This window comes from Bufo bufo, chromosome 10, assembly GCF_905171765.1.
Source record: "Bufo bufo chromosome 10, aBufBuf1.1, whole genome shotgun sequence".
In the NCBI taxonomy this organism is placed as follows: domain Eukaryota; kingdom Metazoa; phylum Chordata; class Amphibia; order Anura; family Bufonidae; genus Bufo; species Bufo bufo.
The window spans coordinates 57,420,606-57,442,273 of record NC_053398.1 but is presented as its reverse complement, the minus strand read 5'-3'; the positions used below and the strand labels follow the sequence as shown (position 1 = coordinate 57,442,273).

The 21,668-nt window shown below is 43.3% G+C and overlaps 1 protein-coding gene across 1 annotated transcript; it reads right to left on the bottom strand.

Annotated features, from left to right (window-relative positions):
• Positions 1–6,626: 6,626 nt before the first annotated feature.
• OTUB1 (OTU deubiquitinase, ubiquitin aldehyde binding 1) lies at positions 6,627–21,450 on the bottom strand. The gene is made up of 7 exons (XM_040410272.1): positions 21,374–21,450; positions 18,572–18,633; positions 17,145–17,243; positions 12,895–13,013; positions 9,850–9,934; positions 8,415–8,609; positions 6,627–6,987 (listed from the first exon to the last, which is right to left on the bottom strand). The coding sequence occupies exons 1-7, from the start codon at positions 21,414–21,416 to the stop codon at positions 6,790–6,792; spliced, it is 801 nt and encodes a 266-aa protein (XP_040266206.1). The 5' UTR covers positions 21,417–21,450; the 3' UTR covers positions 6,627–6,789.
• Positions 21,451–21,668: the final 218 nt, after the last annotated feature.

Here is a 21,668-nt window from a genome sequence, read left to right as displayed (position 1 = left end):
AAAAAAAAAGTTAAAAATAGAAAAAATAAAAAAAAGTATACATATTGGGTATTGCCGCATCCATAAAAACCAGCTCTAGAAAAAAACTATAGCTCTTAGAACATGGAGACACTAAAACATCATTTTTTTGGTTTCAAAAATGCTATTATTGTGTTAAAGTGAAACAAATAAAAAAAAAGTATACATATTAGGTATTGCCGCGTCTGTAAAAACCAGCTCTATAAAAATATCACATGACCTAACCCCTCGGGTGAACACCGTAAAAAAATTTAAAAAAAATAAATAAAAATGTGTCAAAACAAGCAATTTTTGTCACCTTGCATCACAAAAGGTGCAACACCAAGTAATCAAAAACGCGTATGTCCCACAAAATAGTACCAATAAAACAGTCACCTCATCCCGCAAAAAATGAGCCCCTACATAAGAGAATCTCTCAAAAAATAAAAAAACTATAGCTCTCAGAACATGGACACATTAAAACATAATTTTTTTGTTTCAAAAATGCTATTATTGTGTAAAACTTTAATAAATGAGAAAAAAGTATACATATTAGGTATCGCCACGTCCGTAACAATCTGCTCTATAAAAATGTCACTTGACTGAACCCCTCAGGTGAACGCTGTAAAAATAAATAAATAGAAACTGTGCTAAAACAACCAATTTTTTGGTCACCTTGCCCCATAAAGTGTTATAATGAATGATCAAAAAATCATATGTACCCAAAAATAGTACTAATAAAACTGGCACCTTATCCCCTAGTTTCCAAAATGGGGTCACTTCTTGGGAGTTTCTACTATAAGGGTGCATCAGGGGGCTTCAAATGGGACATGGCATCTAAAAACCATGTGGAGTTCCTTTTCTTCTGCGCCCTGCCGTGTGCCCATACAGCGGTTTATGACCACATGTGGGGTGTTTCTGTAAACCGCAGAATCTGGGTAATAAATATTGAGTTTTGTTTGGCTGTTTGGCTGTTAACCATCGATGTGTTAAAGAAAAAAATTGATTCAAATGGAAAATCTGCCAAAAAAGTAAAATTTAAAAATTTGATCTCCATTTTCCTTTAATTCTTGTGGAACGCCTAAAGGGTTAACAAAGTTTGTAAAATCGGTTTTGAATACCTTGAGGGGTGTAGTTTCTACAATGGGGTCATTTATGGGGGTATCCACTATGTAGGCCCCACAAAGTGACTTCAGACCTGAACTGGTCCTTAAAAAGTGGGTTTTGGCAATTTTCTTAAAAATTTGAAGAATTGCTTCTAAACTTCTAAGCCTTCTAACGTCCTAAAAAAATAAAATGACATTTCCAAAATGATGCCAACATAAAGTAGACATATGGGGAATGTTAAATAATAAATATTTTATGAGGTATCACTTTCTGTTTTCAAAGCAGAGAAATTGAAATTTAGAAAATTGTGAATTTTTCAAATTTTTGGGTAAATTTGGGATTTTTTCATAAATAAGGTTGAAATATTTTGACTCAAATTTATGACTATCATGAAGTACAATGTGTCACGAGAAAACAATCTCTGAATGACTTGGATAAATAAAGGCGTTCCAAAGTTATTACCACATAAAGTGAGATATGTCAGTTTTGCAAAATTTGGCCTGGTCAGGAAGGGGGCAAATGGCCCAGATGGCAGGTGGTTAAAGGAGCTGAAAGATTAAAGCATACAGTACTAAGACCCATTCCTCAATGGGATTTATCAGTAGTTCTCAAGGGGTTAGCATCTCTCCCTTTGAGCCTTTGGAGGAGGTGGATTTCAAGTTCGTCACATGGAAACTTGTTTTTCTCCTTGCAGTGACTTCGGCCAAGAGGGTCTCTGAGCTTCAAGCTCTCTCAGCACACAAGCCCTATACCATCTTTTTGCAAGACCGGGTCCTTCAAAGATTTCTCCCGTACTTTAGGACTAAAGTTCCTTCGTTCCAGAATATCAACCAGGTGATATCCCTCCTGGTTCTTTCTACACCTTGTACCTCCTCCGAGGAACCTGTTAGACATCCTCTGGACGTCTCGAGATGCCTCCGGATCTATGTGGATAGATCAAAGGAGTTCAGGAAAGATCAAAATCTTCTAATCCTGTTTTCCGGTAAGTTTAAAGGCCGTAAGGCATTTAAACCATCCATCAGTCGATGGATTAAGGAGGCTATTAGGGAATTCTTTGTTTCCCAATCTCTGGACCCTCCGGGGTTTGTGAAGGCTCATTCTACTAGGGCCGTAGCTACTTCTTTTGCCGAAAGGAGTCTTCTTCCTCTCGACATGATTTGCAAGTCTGCCTCCTGGAGCTCTGAATCAACATTCATCTCCCATTATAGATTGGATGCCAGATTAGCTGAATACTCAGTCTTTGGGCAGACTATACTTGATTCTGCCAGGCATGAGGGCCCTCCCTAGGGGTTCTTCTTGCTATCTCCCCATCTGTGCTGCTGGTAGGACATAAGGCAGACATGCTTAATCTGCGGCCCTCCAGCTGTTGCAAAACTACAACTCCCATCATTCCCTGACAGCCTACAGCTATCATCCTACAGAAGGGCATCGTGGTAGTTTTACAACAGCTGGGCCGCAGGTTGAGCATCCCTGACGTAAGGGAATCGTTAATTTCTAACGATAATTTGTTTTCCCTTAGTCCTAACAGCAGCACCCAAATATCCCACCCTAGTAAGTCTAGTTTTTTTCTTGCTATAACACAGTGGGCTGGGGGTGATTCCCTCCTTCATAGGAGATACTTAATTATTTAATTTACTTGGGCTCATTAATAATTCCGCCGGTCCTACCAGTCCACGGGGGGTGGTTAACCCTATCTGTTCTGCTGTTAGGACTAAAGGAAAACAAATTGTTAGAAATTAACAAATACTGACCCCTGTGGTACCCCACTAGTGACAGTGACCCAATCTGAGTGTGTACCATTAATAACCACCCTCTGTTTTCTATCACTGAGCCAGTTACTTACCCACATACAGACATTTTCTCCCAGTACAAGCATTCTCATTTTATATACTAACCTTCTACGTGGTTCAGTGTCAAGTCCAGATATACGACATCCACTGATTCGCCTTGATCAAGTCTAGAACTTACCTCTTCATAGAAACTGATTAAATTCGCTTAACATGACCGATCCCTCTTGAAACCATGATGATATGGCATTATTTGCTTATTTTCATTGCAGTACCCCAAGATAGCATCTCTTAGAAAACCTTCAAACAGCTTACGCACGACAGCCGTTAAACTTACCGGCCTATTGTTTCCGGCCTGTTTTTGGACCCTTTTTGAATATTGGTACCACATTTGCAATGCGCTAATCCTGTGGAACATGCCCTGTAAGTATAGAGTCCCTAAATATCAGAAATAAGGGTCTGGCTATGACTACTTAATTCTCTTAGGACACAGGGATGTATGCCATCTAGGCCCGGTGATTTGTCTATTTTAATCTTTTTAAGATGCCGCTGTACTTCTTCCTGGGTCAGACAGGGCACTTTTAATGGGGAATTTACTTTTACATTCTGCATTTCATCTGACAGTTCATTTTCTTCAGTGAATACAGTGGAGAAAAAAAAATATATTTAATAGCATTGATTTCTCCTCATCGCTCTCTGTAGCTCCCCCATTAAGGTTTCTTGCAGATGACAGCATGTCCCCCCCCCCCCCCCCCCCCCCCGGTGGCCATATTGCGGCCCACATATGTCGGGTCTGCAATACACGGGACACCGGTCGTGTGCATTCCACATCCGCAAATCCAGAGATGCAGTGCTGAACAGAACCACGAAACGGAAGCACTACAGAGTGTATAGAACTTGTCCTATCTTTTTGCAGAACGGACGGATCGCGGACCCCATTCAAGCGAGTGGGGACACGATCTGCATGCGGATGGCCCATGGTCGGTGCCCATTTATTGCGGAGCGCAATGTTCACGTGCAAGAGGCTCTGTAAAGGGCCAACACCTTCAGATTCATACTTTTTACCATTTATATAATTGAAGAACATTTTAGGGTTGGTTTTACTCTCTTTCGCAATTAATATCTCAGTCTCTAGTTTGGCTGCTTTTATTTGTCTTTCACATATTCTATTTTTTTCCACAGTTTTTCAATGCTTCCTTCCTACTCTCCTATTTTAGTGATTTAAATGCTTTCTTCTAGTCATTTATTGTTTTCTTTACAATTCTATTTATCCATTTTTTTTCTTGTTCCCTAACTTTTATTTCCATAAGGTATGTACCTCTCACAATTAGATTTTAGGATGTTTTAAAAAATATCCCATTTTGGCCTCTTGCACACAAACGTTTTTTTTTACGTTCCTTTTTTCGCTTTCCGTATATGGACCGTATACGGAACCATTCATTTCAATGGATACGCAAAAAAAAAGGAAGGTACTCCTTAAGCCTTCAGTTTTTCCATTCAAAGATAGATCATGTCCTATTATTGTCTGCATAACGGAGAAGGATAGTACTGTTTTATCAGGGGCTAGCTGTTTTGTTCCGCAAAAAACGGAGGTCATCCGTATTTTTTGCGGATCCGCTATTTGCGGACTGCAAAATACTGAAAAAGCCATACGGTCGTGTGCAAGAGGCCTTTGTGGCTGTATATTCATTTTTGAGGCCTAAATTTAGGTGTTTTTTTTTTTGTTTTTTTAAGTTTAGTATTTTTGTTACTCCCTGAAGAAACACTCTTTTGAATGACAATTGGAAGGTTATTACTTTATGGTCACTATTTCCCAGGTGTCCCCCAACATCTGTTGTTCTGTCAGGTCTATTAGTTCATTCTAAATCCAGTGTGGGCGTCCCTCTAGTCGGGTCCTGAACCAGTTGGGAAAGATAATGGTCTTTGGTTATTGCTAGGTTTGAGCAAATAGACTGCAGATGAAACATCTGAAGTCTATTCGCATAAAACTTTGTTCTAATACTGTACAGAGCTTGAGCTTCGTACAGTATTAGAATGTATTGGCTCCGATGAGCCAAAGTTATTGCTTTGAGAAGTCTCGTGAGACTTTGCGTAATAACTTTATAAATGAATTTGTACTGTAAAAAAATGTTTCCTGAGTTCCAAGTGGTTTTTTACAGTACAAATTAATTTATGAAGTTATTATGCGAAGTCTCGCAAGACTTCACGAAGCAATAACTTCGGCTCATCGGAGCTAAAACATTCTAATACTGTACGGAGCTCCTGCTCCGTACAGTATTAGAACAAAGTTTTATGCGAATCGACTTCTGATGTTTCACCTGAAGTCGATTCGCTCATCCCTAGTTATTGCCAAGAATCAGTTTCCTTTATGAACATGTGTTAGAGGAAATACAACCTAATATGTATTACCCTGATTCCAAAATGTTTACAAATATCCCATATGTGGATCTAGGATGCTACCATACTCAGAAGCCTCAGAAATGGAAGAGCACCTTGTGGATTTGGGGCCTTTTTTTTTTATTAGGATGCTATTCAGACACCTTAGGATAGGTTCACGTAAATCCAGATTTGATCACAGAAAACTGACATTTTCCACAGTGAACTCCGCCCTCAAAAGCTTTTCTTTGACTTCAATGGAAAAAATATCACCATGTGTACATGATGGCATTTTCCGATGCTAAATTGAGATCCACATCTGAAGTGGCATGTTACTTCTTAGAAGCAGATTGATAGAGGATTTTGTATTGAAGTGAGTGGGATAGCCGAAAAAGCACTACCCGTTTTAGAAGCTGTTTTAGTGGAGTTTCTGCCACCAAAAACGCTTCTATTATATCCCTACCAAGGGCTGGATAAAAAAAAAACACTGTCCCAACTTCCACATACACATGCTACATACCAAATATGTGTTTACATCGGCATACTACTAAAGAAAGAACATGGTGAAAAGCTTGTCAGATGGTGAGGTGGAGGACATTTCAGGCAGCCTAAAGACATGCCTCATTTAGGTCAGTATAGGTTTATGTTAGGACCACTTGTGATGTTCAGGACTGTTTTGAGGTGTACACATAAGCTGCTTACTTAATGCGGCTGGTGCAATACATTTATGTTATCTAGCACATACTCAGGAGTGTCAATATACACTGGATTTTTTTTTTGTTGCATTATACTCAGTGTTTGAATACTCTAATTAAAGTCTTTATTTACTTTGTATGGACCTTTGCACATTTACATAACACTTTGTTTTGAATAATGCATACTCTCCATGTATTATGTAATATTATATTTAATGTTGGCTGAGCATAGCTTGATCATGTTTTAGATCAGTTTTGGTATAACATTTTTGTGGGGTTTTATTTGATGATTTAGGCTACTTTCACACTAGCGTCATACATGTCGTAGTTTCATTCCGGCCGCCTCTCGGCCTGTACCCCTTTATGACCAAGGGGGTCTCTAAATATGGATAGTAACACTGAAAATATTACCACCAAAAATGTATGGAACAAAAATAAATTCTAAGCATAATCTGGGGAAATCCAGATTTTAGCTATTACAGTGCAATGTGTGAATTCTATGGCCTTTCCACACACACACACACGAATCGTCAGAGCATGCTAAATGGGTTTTAGAAAAACATAGCTGCAAAATACGGTGCACCTTACCCACGTGATGTCAGAGTACTCAGTGAGATTTTATTTAGCGACTCACCACCCCCACAGTCCCACCACTACATACATCCACAAGTCTGTATAGTTTATTTATTTTGCTCCATTAAAATAAAACATTACAGGCAGAGGATAATGTACAGATAATGGGGGAACAGATTAAAGCACAGAGGAAGGTGGAGAGAAGAGAAAGTGATTTCACAAGGAAGGGGGTGTGAAGGAGAACACAGAGCAGGTCACTTATAGAGAATGTCGTAGTGTCCAGGTCTGTAGAGCAGGAACACCTGTGGATCTGAACCCTCAGGAAACACGTGGGTGACTGTGCTGCCCCCCTCACCCCTGTCCATATATTCAACCTGGATAGAAACATTCAAGGCTTGGGAGAGAGCAATGATGTGAATGTGGTCACTTTCCTTACACATGGGCTCAACTTCCTGAGCAGGGATGAAACAAACATTGAAGGAAGGAGAGAGAATTAAAAAATTATATTAATATCCTCATTATTGCATCGGATAACACAAACATTGATAAAGCAACATGATGTACTGAATTACATTATTGTGGTGCAAGAATAATGTAAATGGGACTTTGTTATTAGAAGCTTTTTGACTACATAAAACACAAGGCACCGAGTACTTACTTTCTATAAAAAAAAAAGTTCCCAACAGTTTTAAAAAAGAGCAATAATAATCAGATGAAAGTATGTTATTTTTGTCTAGTCCACCTAGAACACTAAAAAAAAATTAAAAATAAAAAAACGGAAAGAAAATGTATGACATCCATATACAAATAATAGGAAACCAATTATACAAATGGTAGGAAGAACTGCCATCAAGTTGTGTGAACCCAGACTAACGCCAGCCCTTGGTGAACATGTCATCTTCCAACCATACAACCAGAGGTCGCACTACATTTGTTCCGGAAGAGTAAAAATACTCCTCTTACCATTTTTGAGGAGTATTTTTAGCCGAGGAGTAAAAAAATTGCAGTTATTCAAATACATAGGCCTACACTTGTTCACATCTGCATCGGAGGCTCCGTTTGGGCGTCTGTTGCAGATTCTGTCAATAAGACCAGACAAAAAAACATTGCATGCAGCACTTTTTTGTCTGGTAAAAACAGGGTTCCACATGGCGACCAAAATGGTCACCAATGCAACTTAGAATTGCAAAATGGCGACAAGACTTTGTAGTCTTGTCTCCATTTGCGCCTATACCCTCCTCTGTTCTGCCTCTTTAACCCCTTGAGGACACAGCCTTATTTCACCTTAAGGACCACGCCATTTTTTGCAAATCTGACCAGTGTCACTTTATGTGGTGATAACTTTAAAACGCTTTGACTTATCCAGACCATTCTGAGATTGTTTTTTCGTCACATATTGTACTTCATGACACTGGTAAAATTGAGTAAAAAAAAATCATTTTTATTTATAAAAAAATACCATATGTAGTAATAACTCCAAAAATAATTAGTAATTTACATACCACATATGTCTACTTCATGTTTGGATCATTTTGGGAATGATATTTTATTTTTTGGGGATGTTACAAGGCTTAGAAGTTTAGAAGCAAATCTTTAAATTTTGCTGAAATTTTCAAAAACCCAATTTTTATAGACCAGTTCAGGTCTGAAGTCAGTTTGCGAGGTTTACATAATAGAAACCACCCAAAAATGACCCCATTCTATAAACTACACACCTCAAGGTATTCAAAACTGATTTTACAAACTTTGTTAACCCTTTAGGTGTTCCACAAGAATTAATGGAAAATAGAGATACTAGCTTAGGGTCTACAGCATCTCTCATACTTCTGTTAAGCATTGTGCGCTGCAGCACCCACGGCGCTATGTACAATTGTATTACCTGCTGGCAGAATTCCTTGACGCTCCTTCCGCCTTCTATAAAGTGCTGATAGAAGACAGTCTCTCTCTGCAAGTGGCCAGAGGTCAGAAGACGCAGGTAGACGACCACATAATCTGAAATAGTCTGCTCATTAAATGCAGCTAGTAGCTCTGACACTCCCGGGCGTTTCTCTACAAGAGCAATTAGATCCATAAACTGTGAATGCAAGAAAACAAGAAGCCTCATGGACTGATGTTCACCACATAGCTAAAGTCCTGTACAGTTTCAATGAGAACTCAGCTGACAGCTCCTCCTAACAAGCTCCCCATACACATGTATGCTCAGCTAAGCCAGACATGCATGTGTTTTCAATGGGAAGAAAGCTGCTGCCAGTTACCTATGGGGGTAGCTCATCTCCTTTGAAAACAGGAGTCTGTTGGATTTTCAAATGCTCAGTCCCTTAACATATGTCAAACAAACGTCTGACATGCTTTCATATACATGAGGTGGTCAGCCATTCCTGTCAAAATTAGCAAGTCGGCCAACCCAACTCAAATGTGTACTGCCACCTTAGAGAGAACCTGTCAGGTGATTTATGGTGCCCTATGTTTGGGCAAAGCGTGAGAGAAAGCTGAGCTCCATTATGTATCTAGGTTCTTATGATTTAACCAGAGGTTGCGCTACATTTTTACCAAAAGAGTGAAAATACTACCCTTCTAAAGATGGCGCCGATTAGGAGTGGAGCGGACGCCATAGCCGTGGGGTGCCTGCTGTTTTATACAGCAGACACCCGTGGTTCATGTGCTGGTCGCGGACATTTAACACTTCAGATGCCGTGGTCAATCCTGACCTCGGCAGCAATCAGAGGAGCCAGAGATTGTATACAGTAGCCCGTCATAGAGAATGACAGGAGGCTGCTGCATAGTGTTTCCTATGGAGCCCCTGTCTGTAGCAGGGCTCCATAGGAAACTAGTACATTTCTTATAGACTCTAATGCTAATGCACTGGAGTCTATGAGAATAGCAACCTAATGATTGTTCTAGTTTCCGAATACACAAGACTTTTTTTGTGTGTAAAATTGCAGTCGTCTATGACACTTGTACATGCGCAGTTGCGACCTCTAGATTTAACAAAAAATTCCTGCGCAAATCCTGACAGAAGTCCTAGTAGAGACAGCGGGTCCTTGTTACTCCATCTCTCCCTGTATAGAAGGCTGTCAATCACTGTGCGTGGGCGGAGCAATCAGGACTCTTACTGCCTCTCCTAGGTGTCCTGCTACATATCACAGAGCTCAGCTACACTTCCCTCCATCATATCCTGTTCTCCGGCACCAGAATACACCTGGCAGGTTTGCTGTAAGACAAACAGTCCACAAAAGAAATTGCCCTGAAAAGAAAAAGAATACAAGAAGGTAGTCAAAGGGGCGCACAATTAACAAGTAGGGAACAGTGCTTACTGTGTTATGGAAATCTTCTATAGTAAATTCTGTAAACCCTTGTCTGATTAGCTCTTCCTTACTCTGCAATGCCACCTCCTTAAACCTACAAGAGAACAGAGGGTTAAACATAGCTAAGAAGAAAAATGAATAAGTGATAGCAGTGCTATGAACTACTCTAGAACGAGGAGCTACCAGTTTGAGAGCATCCTGGTCATTGCTCCTTATTAAATCTCAGTTTCAGATTTTCCATCAAGTCTGAATGACAAAAATTCTGAAACAATATCTGTTGCAATGCTGATTAAAGAGAACCTGTTGCCATGAAATGTAGTGCTGTCTGCAGGCAGCATGTTACATAGCAGATTAATATATAGGGGGTCATTTATTAAACACAAATACGCTTAAAGTAGGCGTATTTCTGGCGCAGATTGCAGTGGAAAGGATCTGCGACTTCTCCCAGCTCACGGCAGGTCTAAAAAAGTGGGCGTGGTGTTGGAAGGGGGAGGAGCTAGCAGGGAAGCCATGTTACATTTAGAAGCAGAGCTGGATCTGCTGAAGGTATGAAGTAGCCGGTGCCCCTTCATAACTCCAGCAGATCCACCGCCAGTGCAGGACCTTATTAAGGCTACTTTCACACTTGCGTTCAGGGCTCCGCTTGTGAGTTCCGTTTGAAGGCTCTCACAAGCGGCCCCGAACGGATCCGTACTGCCTCAATGCATTCTGAGTGGATGCGGATCCGATCAGAATGCCTCAGTCTGGCAGCGTTCAGCCTCCGCTCCGCTCAGCAGGCGGACACCCGAACGCTGCAAACTGATCCGTCCAGACTTACAATGTAAGTCAATGGGGATGGATCCGTTTGAAGTTGACACAATATGGTGCAATTTTCAAACGGATCCGTCCCCCATTGACTTTCAATGTAAAGTCAGGAAGGAACAACTTTCACACTTAGAATTTTTTCTAAACTATAATGCAGACGGATCCATTCTGAACGGATCCCAAACGGACCCGCTCTGAACGCAAGTGTGAAAGTAGCCTAAGACCGGCGTCTAAAACGCCAGTCGTAATAAATGTGCCTCATAGTTTTGTTGGAAAAGCCTGAGTAAAACTTGTAATTCTGTAAAACTTGGCCTTATCAGTGACTGACAGCTACCTCTGCATACATACATAAATGGAGAAGGCCATCAGTCACTGCTCAGCTCCTCCTGCTCTATAACGCGCTGGAGACGAGTTCTCGTTACACAGTAGAACTGCCGTGTGCATTAAGAACTTCCTTTACAATCACACAATGAACAGATCCTGTCACAAAATGTGGGGCAATGTTCATGCTAAATAAACGTTGTGGTCCTAGATCGACATACAAGTTTCCTGACAGTCAGTTAAAGGGGTATTCCAGTTATGTGACGTTATCCCCTATGCAGAGGATAGGAGACAACTATTAGATCGGCTATCTCTGGAACTCCCACTGAAAGGAATGGAGTGGCCAAGCATATGCCTGACCGGCGCCCCCATTCATTTTCCTAGTTCTTCTGATTGGTGGGGGTTCCAGGAGTAGGACCTCCACAGATCTAATAGTTATATCCTGTCATGTGGATAGTGGATAACATCACAAAATTGGAACACCCCTTTAATTGTATGGCAGCAGAACTTCACATCCAAGTTATTTGCACCTTATGAGGTGAATGACCTCTAATGAATGACAAGCCTGTGCTTCCATTAAAAGGGAATCAATCTTTTTAGGTAAAACATAGCAATGTGTGCTATACGTAGGGTATTACAACAAGATATGGGGGGGGGGGGGGGTATTATCCTGAAAATCTCTTTGAAAAAGTATGTCCATCTTAGATAAAGTAAATCACCTGTATAAAAGATCTTAAAGGGGTTGTGCAGCCTGTTTATATTGATGACCTATCCTCAGGATGGGTCATCAGTATATGATCAGCTGAACAGGAGACGGCGTTTCATGCGAGCGCTGCTTCCTCTTCATTACACTACGCGTTGTATCCCTTGCAGCGGTGGCGTAGTGTAATTACAAGAACTCGCATATTCGTATCTTAGCCATCTGTGGCGGAGATCAGAATATCCATTTTATGCGTTGCCCAGCGTTACAGGAAGCGCTGAGGAAGCTCTGCTATGCCGTTTCTATAGCTCCCATGAACTTCTATAGGAGATGCAGAAAAGGCATAGCATCTGGCTGTTTCCATAATTCCAGCCACTGCATAAGACAGATATTTGGATCTCAGTCATGAATGACTGAGATGAGAATGTCCCTTTAGACCATTTCTTATTTATACCTGTACTAGGAAAAGCTGGGTGACAACAAACTTGTCTGCATTTCCAGTAGGAGCAGGTACTTGCCAGCTCAATTTTTATGGCATCCGTAAAATCTGTAATAGTAATGCAATGATAAATTGTCGGCACGTTTTCTTGTCATTATTATAATGATGGCAATATTGTTCATCACTCAGATTTTCAGGAAAATATATAAGAAATAGCTGCATATATATTTTTCTAATCAAACTGAACTAGACAATTTTTTCTTCTAGAAGGACAGTTCCCTTTTATTGTGTCCCTTGTGTCCTATGTGATACGGCCATAGCAGGGAAATCACTTCTGTGTAATGACAGCACGTATATTGCATATTCCGAGAGTGATGGGGAAGGTCATGTGCACAATGAACCAACCACTGTGGAGGTTGCCAGGTTTTTCTTTTTTTATTTAATCTATAATGAATAAGAAAGATAACTAAAAAACCCATAGCTATTGTGCTGCAGGCTCAGGAGCTGTAACGTGCACACAGCTGATAACCTGGGACACAGTCAAAAGCAACTGCAGGGTCCCCGATCTGCTACGTACATGAGGCTGTAATGTATTTAAAAAAAAAAAAATGTCATCCATGCCAAAATAAAAAATATACATATACAAGATTTGTATCGCTGCAACTGTAATGACAAACTGTAAAATAAACGAAAAAGTGCAATAGTTATTGTCAAAAGGGAGACGACTATCATTCAGACCAATATCCTACCACAGTGTCCGGCCCACTAGTAGGTAAACCCACCACCTCACCTTTCAAGTTCACTTCCTCCATCCAGCAGAGCTTCCAAATAGGCATAGCCAAATGCTCTGTAGAAACAGTTGCCATCTGGTCTTGTTCGACGAATGTGAGTGTATCTCCTGTGCAAGTCCTGGCAAAAAAATATATATACACTGCTCAAAAAAATAAAGGGAACACAAAAACAACACATCCTAGATCTGAATTAATTAAATATTCTTCTGAAATACTTTGTTCTTTACATAGTTGAATGTGCTGACAACAAAATCACACAAAAATAAAAAAATGGAAATCAAATTTTTTAACCCATGGAGGTCTGGATTTGGAGTCACACTCAAAATTAAAGTGGAAAAACACACTACAGGCTGATCTAACTTTGATGTAATGTCCTTAAAACAAGTCAAAATGAGGCTCAGTAGTGTGTGTGGCCTCCACGTGCCTGTATGACCTCCCTACAACGCCTGTGCATGCTCCTGATGAGCTGGCGGACGGTCTCCTGAGGGATCTCCTCCCAGACCTGGACTAAAGCATCTGCCAACTCCTGGACAGTTTGTGGTGCAACGTGACGTTGGTGGATAGAGCGAGACATGATGTCCCAGATGTGCTCAATTGGATTCAGGTCTGGGGAACGGGCGGGCCAGTCCATAGCATCAATGCCTTCGTCTTGCAGGAACTGCTGACACACTCCAGCCACATGAGGGCTAGCATTGTCTTGCATTAGGAGGAACCTAGGGCCAACCGCACCAGCATATGGTGTCACAAGGGGTCTGAGGATCTCATCTCGGTACCTAATAGCAGTCAGGCTACCTCTGGCAAGCACATGGAGGGCTGTGCGGCCCTCCAAAGAAATGCCACCCCACACCATTACTGACCCAATGCCAAATCGGTCATGCTGGAGGATGTTGCAGGCAGCAGAATGTTCTCCACGGCGTCTCCAGACTCTGTCACGTCTGTCACATGTGCTCAGTGTGAACCTGCTTTCATCTGTGAAGAGCACAGGGCGCCAGTGGCGAATTTGCCAATCTTGGTGTTCTCTGGCAAATGCCAAACGTCCTGCACGGTGTTGGGCTGTAAGCACAACCCCCACCTGTGGACGTCGGGCCCTCATATCACCCTCATGGAGTCTTTTTCTGACCGTTTGAGCAGACACATGCACATTTGTGGCCTGCTGGAGGTCATTTTGCAGGGCTCTGGCAGTGCTCCTCCTGTTCCTCCTTGCACAAAGGCGGAGGTAGCGGTCCTGCTGCTGGGTTGTTGCCCTCCTCCACGTCTCCTGATGTACTGGCCTGTCTCCTGGTGTACTGGCCTGTCTCCTGGTAGCGCCTCAATGCTCTGGACACTACGCTGACAGACACAGCAAACCTTCTTGCCACAGCTCGCATTGATGTGCCATCCTGGATAAGCTGCACTACCTGAGCCACTTGAGCGGGTTGTAGACTCCGTCTCATGCTACCACTAGAGTGAAAGCACCGCCAGCATTCAAAAGTGACCAAAACATCAGCCAGGAAGCATAGGAACTGAGAATTGGTCTGTGGTCACCACCTGCAGAACCACTCCTTTATTGGGGGTGTCTTGCTAATTGCCTATAATTTCCACCTGTTGTCTATCCCATTTGCACAACAGCATGTGAAATTCATTGTCACTCAGTGTTGCTTCCTAAGTGGACAGTTTGATTTCACAGAAGTGTGATTGACTGGGAGTTACATTGTGTTGTTTAAGTTTTCCCTTTATTTTTTTGAGCAGTGTATATTAGGCTACCTTCACAACTGCGGCCGGCTGATCGGGTAGAGAATGCTGGAAATCGCCCGGATTAGGGTACTTTCACACTAGCGGCAGGACGGATCCGACAGGCTGTTCACCCTGTCAGATCCGTCCTACCGCTATTTCGCTGTGCCGCCGCTCGGTCCCCATTGACTATAATGGGGACGGTGGCAGAGCTCCGGCGCAGCACGGCAGTTCGCGGTGAGAGGCCGCCAGACTAAAAAGTCGCACATGCAGTACTTTTAGTCCGGCGGCGTTTTACCGTGCACTGCCGGAGCTCCACCCCCGTCCCCATTATAGTAAATGGGGACAGAGCGGCGGTCCAGCGGCATGGCAAAAAAGCAGCAGGACAGATCCGACAGGGTAAACAGCCTGTCGGATCCGCCCTGTCACTAGTGTGAAAATAGCCTTAGGCCCCTTTCACACGGGTGAGTTTTCCGCCCGGGTGCAATGCGAGTTGAACGCATTGCACCCACACTGAATCAGGACCCATTCATTTCTATGGGGCTGTTCACATGAGCGGTGATTTTCACGCATCACTTGTGCGTTGCGTAAAAATGGCAGCAAGCTCTATTTTGTGCGTTTTTCACGCAACGCAGGCCCCAAGGAAGTGAATGGGGCTGCGTGAAAATCGCAAGCATCTGCAAGCAAGTGCGGATGCGGTGCGATTTTCACACACGGTTGCTAGGAGACAATCGGGATGGGGACCCGATCATTATTATTTTCCCTTATAACATGGTTATAAGGGAAAATAATAGCATTCTGAATACAGAATGCATAGTAAAATAGCACTGGAGGGGTTAAAAAATTTTTTTTTTAAATTTAACTCACCTTAATCCACTTGCTCGCGCAGCCGACATCTCTTCTGTCTTTATCTTAGCTGTGTGCAGGAAAAGGACCTGTGGTGATGTCACTCCGGTCATCACATGGTCCGTCACCATGGTAAAAGAGCATGTGACGGACCATGTGATGACCGGAGTGACATCACCACAGGTCCTTTTCCTGCACACAGCTAAGATGAAGACAGAAGAGATGCCGGGCTGCGCGAGCAAGTGGATTAAGGAGAGTTAAATTATTATTTTTTATTTTTTTTTTAACCCCTCCAGCGCTATTTTACTATGCATTCTGTATTCAGAATGCTATTATTTTCCCTTATAACCATGTTATAAGGGAAAATAATACAATCTACAGAACACCGATCCCAAGCGCGAACTTCTGTGAAGAAGTTCAGGTTTGGGTACCAAACATGCCGATTTTTTTCACGTGCGTGCAAAACGCATTACAATGTTTTGCACTCGCGCATGTTCCCACAACGCACACGCACCTTTTCCCGCAACACCCGTGTGAAAGAGGCCTTATAGTCACTGGGGTCCCATGGGCATGTGGCAGTATTCGGCAATGCTGGATCTGGACAACTCCGGTAGACTGGTCTCTACCGGAACAGCCTGCCGCAGATATGAAGCTATCCCAATGGTCTGGTGTCACAGACAGGAGCTTTTGTGGAATATTTAACACAGAAACGTTTTTTTCTAGTAGTATTGTTTTCACCCTTGAAGTGTGTTTTTTGGTTCAATGACTGTAAGGCCTCATGCACACGCCGTATGTATTTTGTGGTCCGCAAAAAAGTTTTTCTGTATGTTGTGGAACGGAACAGCTGGCCCCTAATAGAACAGTCCTATCCTTGTCTGTAATGAGGACAATAATAGGACATGTTCTATTTTTTTGCGGAACGGAAATACAGACAGACGGAAACTGAATGCACACTGAGTCTCTTCAGGATTTTTTGTGGACCCATTGAAATGAATGGTTCTGCAGATAAAAAAAAAAAAGGAACAGACACGGAAAGAAAATACGTTTGTGTGCGTGAGCCAATAATAATGCATTACATGGAGACATACTTTACTGTAAAAAAAAAAAAATAATACTAAAGAAGTATACAAAAAAAAACACCATTAAACAGCACCAAGTGCTAAAACACACTATACGGAAAAACCGCCTTAGGGCCAGTTCACATGGAGTCTTTTGGTGCCGATTTTGGAGCATTTCTGCCTCAAAATCCGCTAAAAAAAAAAACGTCCCAAAACAGCCTCCCTTTCATTTCAATGGGAAGCAGCACTTTTTTTTTTTAACACATGTGAAAAAGAAGCGCGGAAGAAAGAAGAAAAAAAACAAAAACAGCTCCATGTAATTTCTTGCATTTTTTTCACTCTGATCTGCATAAAAAACCTCAAGCTGAAAATTCTGCTTTGTACTGAAGTGAACATCCACTGGTTAAAAAAATAAAAAGAAGCGCAAAAAAAATAATAATAAAAAAAGTGTCAAAAACCACGCAGATTTTTTTAAGCGTGTTTTTCAAAATCAGTTGTGTGAACTGGTCCTAACAAGTGCTACAAAAACACTGAGCAAGTCAGGCAAATTTTCTTTTTAGGTATTTCTACGCCCAAGTAGGAAACTCTTAACTATTCAGCTGTCACAATAACAAGGTATTTGTTCCTATAAATACCTTTATCTTGTCTTGGTAAACTTGGTCATCGGAAGCATATTCCTGGTAGAGTACAGAGAGTTCCAACCGGTCAGACAGAAGTGGAGTGTGCCCAGCAATCTAATACAACGAGAGATAATTACCATCCAATGAATTGTCCATGTACTGCCCACACCACATCCCAGCGCTCAGAGATAAGCGGCGTTCATTCTAAAGGCTGTATTACAGAGCCAGATCAGGCAGGCAATCGTCGGGAGGGAAGCGTTCTTTCCCGGCAATTTCAGTATAGGGAGAAGCAATCGTTATGCCATCGCTCTTCCCTATACCGAATCATTGTTTGCCGGCAACAGATTGTGACTAGACACCATGACCTGCCGCCTGCAAACGATGATCTTTAGACTTGCTGAAAAATTTGGATTACCCAATGAACGAGCGTTTGGTCATTCACTGGGTAATTGGCAGCATTATTACACTGCAGACAGTGTTCGTAGCAATGATCTGGCAGTGTAATACTGCCGCCGATGACTCGATGAATCATCTGGCAGACAATCTATCTAATGGAGCCTTAAAGGAGTTCTCCGGGAAAGATAAAAATGGAAATACTGAAAAAAACATATTATAAATAAACTCTTAAATGCCTTTAATTATTCATAATGGCTTTTTAGTCTAGAGGACAAATGAGAGGGAACTAAAATGGCAGCTCTTAGATATATGATCAGAATATCCATCTTTCTTGTAACACTACAGGGCGGCCTGTGTGAGAGCACAGACACCTATTGTACAGTCTGCCGGTCTCAGCACTGTGAAGCGGTATATTACGTGCAGATGACCAGTGATGGCCAGTTCGCCCACGAACACATGCGGGCTACCATCTTAACTCACATGTCCGGCGATGCACAGGTAAGCCCTTACCTGTGCCTGCGCCACGAGCCGGTCTGAAACAAATGCGGTCACCGGGAGCAGGCAGTTCCGAGAACAGCCCGATGAAGGCCCCGGTGGCTGTTCTCGGAACTTGTGAGTTAAGATGGCAGCCCGCATGTGTTCGCGGGCGAACACGGTGAACTGGCCATCACTGCAGGTGACTGCTCCGCTGGGGAGAGTCATTAGAAAACACTTCAGCCTCCGAGTACGGGATGAGGTGAACGCCTTTCTGAAGCACAGGTACACAGCGGAGCAGTCATCTGCACGTAATATACCGCTTCACAGTGCGGAGACGGGCAGACTTTACAATGGGTGTCTGTGCTCTCACACAGGCCGTCCTGTAGACCCCTAGACGAAACGAGCCATTATAAATAATTAAAGGCATTTAAGAGTTTATTTATAGCATGTTTTTTCAGTATTTTTATCATTATCTTTCCTGGAGAACCCCTTTAAGTATCTATTCAAAGTAGCCTGAACGCAGCCAACAAAAAACACGTGTGGAGTCAGCGAGCCCAGGCGACACCAACCTCCTGCTGTATACGGTCCTGCTGGGCAATGATCGCTTCATCGTACGTCAGGCAATTTACACCTGAAAATATACAAGAGGAAAACAGTGACAGAAAAGGTTCCCTTTCCACACAGCCCTTCATATGATGGGCACCGCTACCCGCACACGATAGTCTGAGCAATTAATACAAAACTTGTGGAGTATGGGGCTCCAGGTTATTTAGAGGTGCAAGCCTTTTAAAGGGGTTCCCCGGAAAAATAAGAAAATACATTTATAAATTACTTTCATCAGCTGAACATGCCTGTGTGGCGAGAAAATAAAATGGCTGCTAACCTCCGGCACTGCAGCTGTGGAGAAACTACGACTCCCAGCATGTTTCATTCTTTTCTATGAAGTTCTGAGAACAGCCAGGCAAGTGAGCATATTGGGAGTCGTAGTTTTACCACAGCCAGAGGTTAGCCAGCACAACCCTAGACCGAAGAAATGTCCTATCCTTGTCCGCAAAACAGACAAGAATAGGACATGCTCTATTTTGGCGGATCGGACATACGGATGCAGACCCACACAGTGTTCTGTCCGCATCTTTTGTGGCCCCATTGGGATGAATAGGTCCATATGTGATCCACAATAAACGCAGATCGGATGTGGACCGAAACTACGACCTTGTGCCCGAGTCCGAAGCCCGACAGGATTGTGGATGAGGAGATGTAGCGCTGAGCTGCGGGATCGTCAGTGTGACCGGGAATGGTATGTAACAGCCGGCCGCAGTCTGTAATCCGCATTTTACAGAACGGCAGTCGCTTTATTTTACTACACTGATTAACCCAGAGAGAATGAGCAGGTTCTGCTAATTAGACTTATTTATACATTTAATGATAAGGTTTTTAACTGTTTTTGCTTATTTTCTTGGAGAGTCCTTGTAATGAACGTGACGTCTTCTGGCAGATTTACATTACTCAGTCCTGTCCAACCCACTTCTGGCTTTGGTTAAAAAGATCCAGGCGGTGCACATGCTGACATTTTTTTTTTTTGTCACTTCAATAGAAATGTCCTGTCCTTGTCCGCAAAACAGACAAGAATAGGACATGTTCTAGCTTTTTTGTGGGGCTGCGGAAAGGACATACGGATAGCACACGGAGTACTGTCTGCAGATTTTGTGGCCCCACTTAAAAGGGGTCCTTTACCTTTTTCTTACTGATGATCTATCCTCAGGATAGGTCATCAGCATGTGATCTGTGGGGGTCTGACACCCGGGACTCCCGCCGATCAGCTGTTTCATAAGGCAGCGACGCTCGCAGTAATGCCAATGCCTTTTCGCAGGACAGTGACACCACGGCTATGCCATGTGAATGGGGCAGAGCTGCGCCCAGGCCATGTGACATAGTTGTGACGTCACTGGTCTACAGGAAGCCGTGCCACTACTGCGAGCGTCGCTGCCTTCTCAAACAGCTGATCGGCAGGGGGCCCCGGGTGTTGGACCCCCACTGATCAGATGCTGATGACCAATCCAGAGGATAGATCCTCAGTAAGAAAAAGCTACAGAACCCTTTAAATGAATGGGTCCGCACTCCGCATCCGATCAGCAAAAAATGTGGATTGGCTGAAAACCAAACATATGGCCATGTGCAAGAGCCCTTAATATGTATTCGCCTCCTATATACACCTTTAGGGATTCTTTTCCACCATTTATCCTATTAATAATGAGCAGGTTCTTACTAACACACTGGAAATCCTGAATGAATGAAGATGTAGTACACGGCTATAAGGCCTCAGGCACACGACCGTAGCAGGTTTTGCAGTGTACAAATTGCGGATCCGCAAAACACATATACCAGCCATGTGCGCACTGCATTTTGTGGAATGGAACGTCCGGCCCTATGACAGAAATGCCTATTCTTGGCTGCAAAACTGACAAGAATGGGACTTTTGTTTTCTTGCAGGGCTGCGGAATGGAGTGCTGTCAGCATCTTTTGCAGCCCCACTGAACGGGTCCGCGTGCAAGCCTCACAAAATGCTGCATGGATGCGGACCAAGACAACCGTCATGTGCAGGGGGCCTAATGGTCCGTTCACACTGAGTGCACAGATCGAAAGCCGGGGTTCACCTGATTAAAACACTGTTCATCTGAGGCTCAGTTCTCAAGTGATACTTTTTCTTTATATGCAAATGACACCTTCGGTGCAATGAGGGCACCACCGTTGCTCTTGGAGCACCCAAACTCCACTCCTTTCTGTGACCAGCCCCTTCCTGGCTGTTTTGATTGACAGGGCCAGAGCAGCGAGGGGGGGGGGCCTGACCACAGAAAGGAGCAGAGCTTGGGTGCACCAAAAGCAATGGGGACGCCCTCATTGCACCAAAGGCCTAATTTACATACTAAGAAAGAAAAAGTGTAACCCAGGAACAGAGCCTCAGATCAATCAGATGGAGAGAGAGGTGGCTGGTGTACAGTGGAGTCCATAGGAAGAAGACTGGTAGCAGCCACATGCGCACTCTATGGGCTGAATGGGACCCCCTGATACTTTAGTGCAGGCAATTCAAATGTAGTGTGAATTCAGCCCGAGACACATCAGCAGCACTGGTGTAAGAGTGCGTTCACACAGCGCGTCAGCAGAGGCATCACCACAGGGGAGCGCTGTATAAGAGTAGACCCCGGAGGTCCCTGCAGTCTGCTGAGCTTTCCTACACACATAACAATGGCAGGGCAGCGTTCACACTGCAGGAAATAAAGGCACAGCTGCAGTCAGGTAACGCTGCGGTTACACGTCGGGCTGCAGGCGCTGCTTAGGGCTGAGCATCCCCATCCATCCTCCGCCCCTCTCACCGTCACAGTCGCTCTGGAGACGATCAGATTCTTCAGCCGCCATCTTTCCTTCGGTCCCCGCTTGCTATAACTTCCGGGAGACCCCAGACCGGAAGTCCGGCCTTCATTTCACCGAGGCCCCCGGATGTGGTGGTTGTTGTGGGAAATACATTGCTGATGGGCGTCTGTGTCCTGTCCGCGTGTGTACAGGGAGCAGCGGCCAACTGTGCCGCCGGGGTACACGGGGTGCGGCACGTGGGCCTTAGGCTTCCTGCACAGGACTACAGATCAGATGCAAACCCATTCATTTCAAACA

Bases quoted from the DNA above. Each gene is read 5' to 3' on its own strand.
- OTUB1 (XM_040410272.1), bottom strand. From the start codon at position 21,416: ATGGCGGCTGAAGAATCTGATCGTCTCCAGAGCGACTGTGACG. The intron at 9,935-12,894 runs GTGAGGTGGTGG...GTTCTCTTGTAG, and splicing joins GGAGGAAGTGAACTTGAAAG to GTTTAAGGAGGTGGCATTGC. The intron at 8,610-9,849 runs GTAAGCACTGTT...TTGCATTCACAG, and splicing joins TAGAAGATTTCCATAACACA to TTTATGGATCTAATTGCTCT.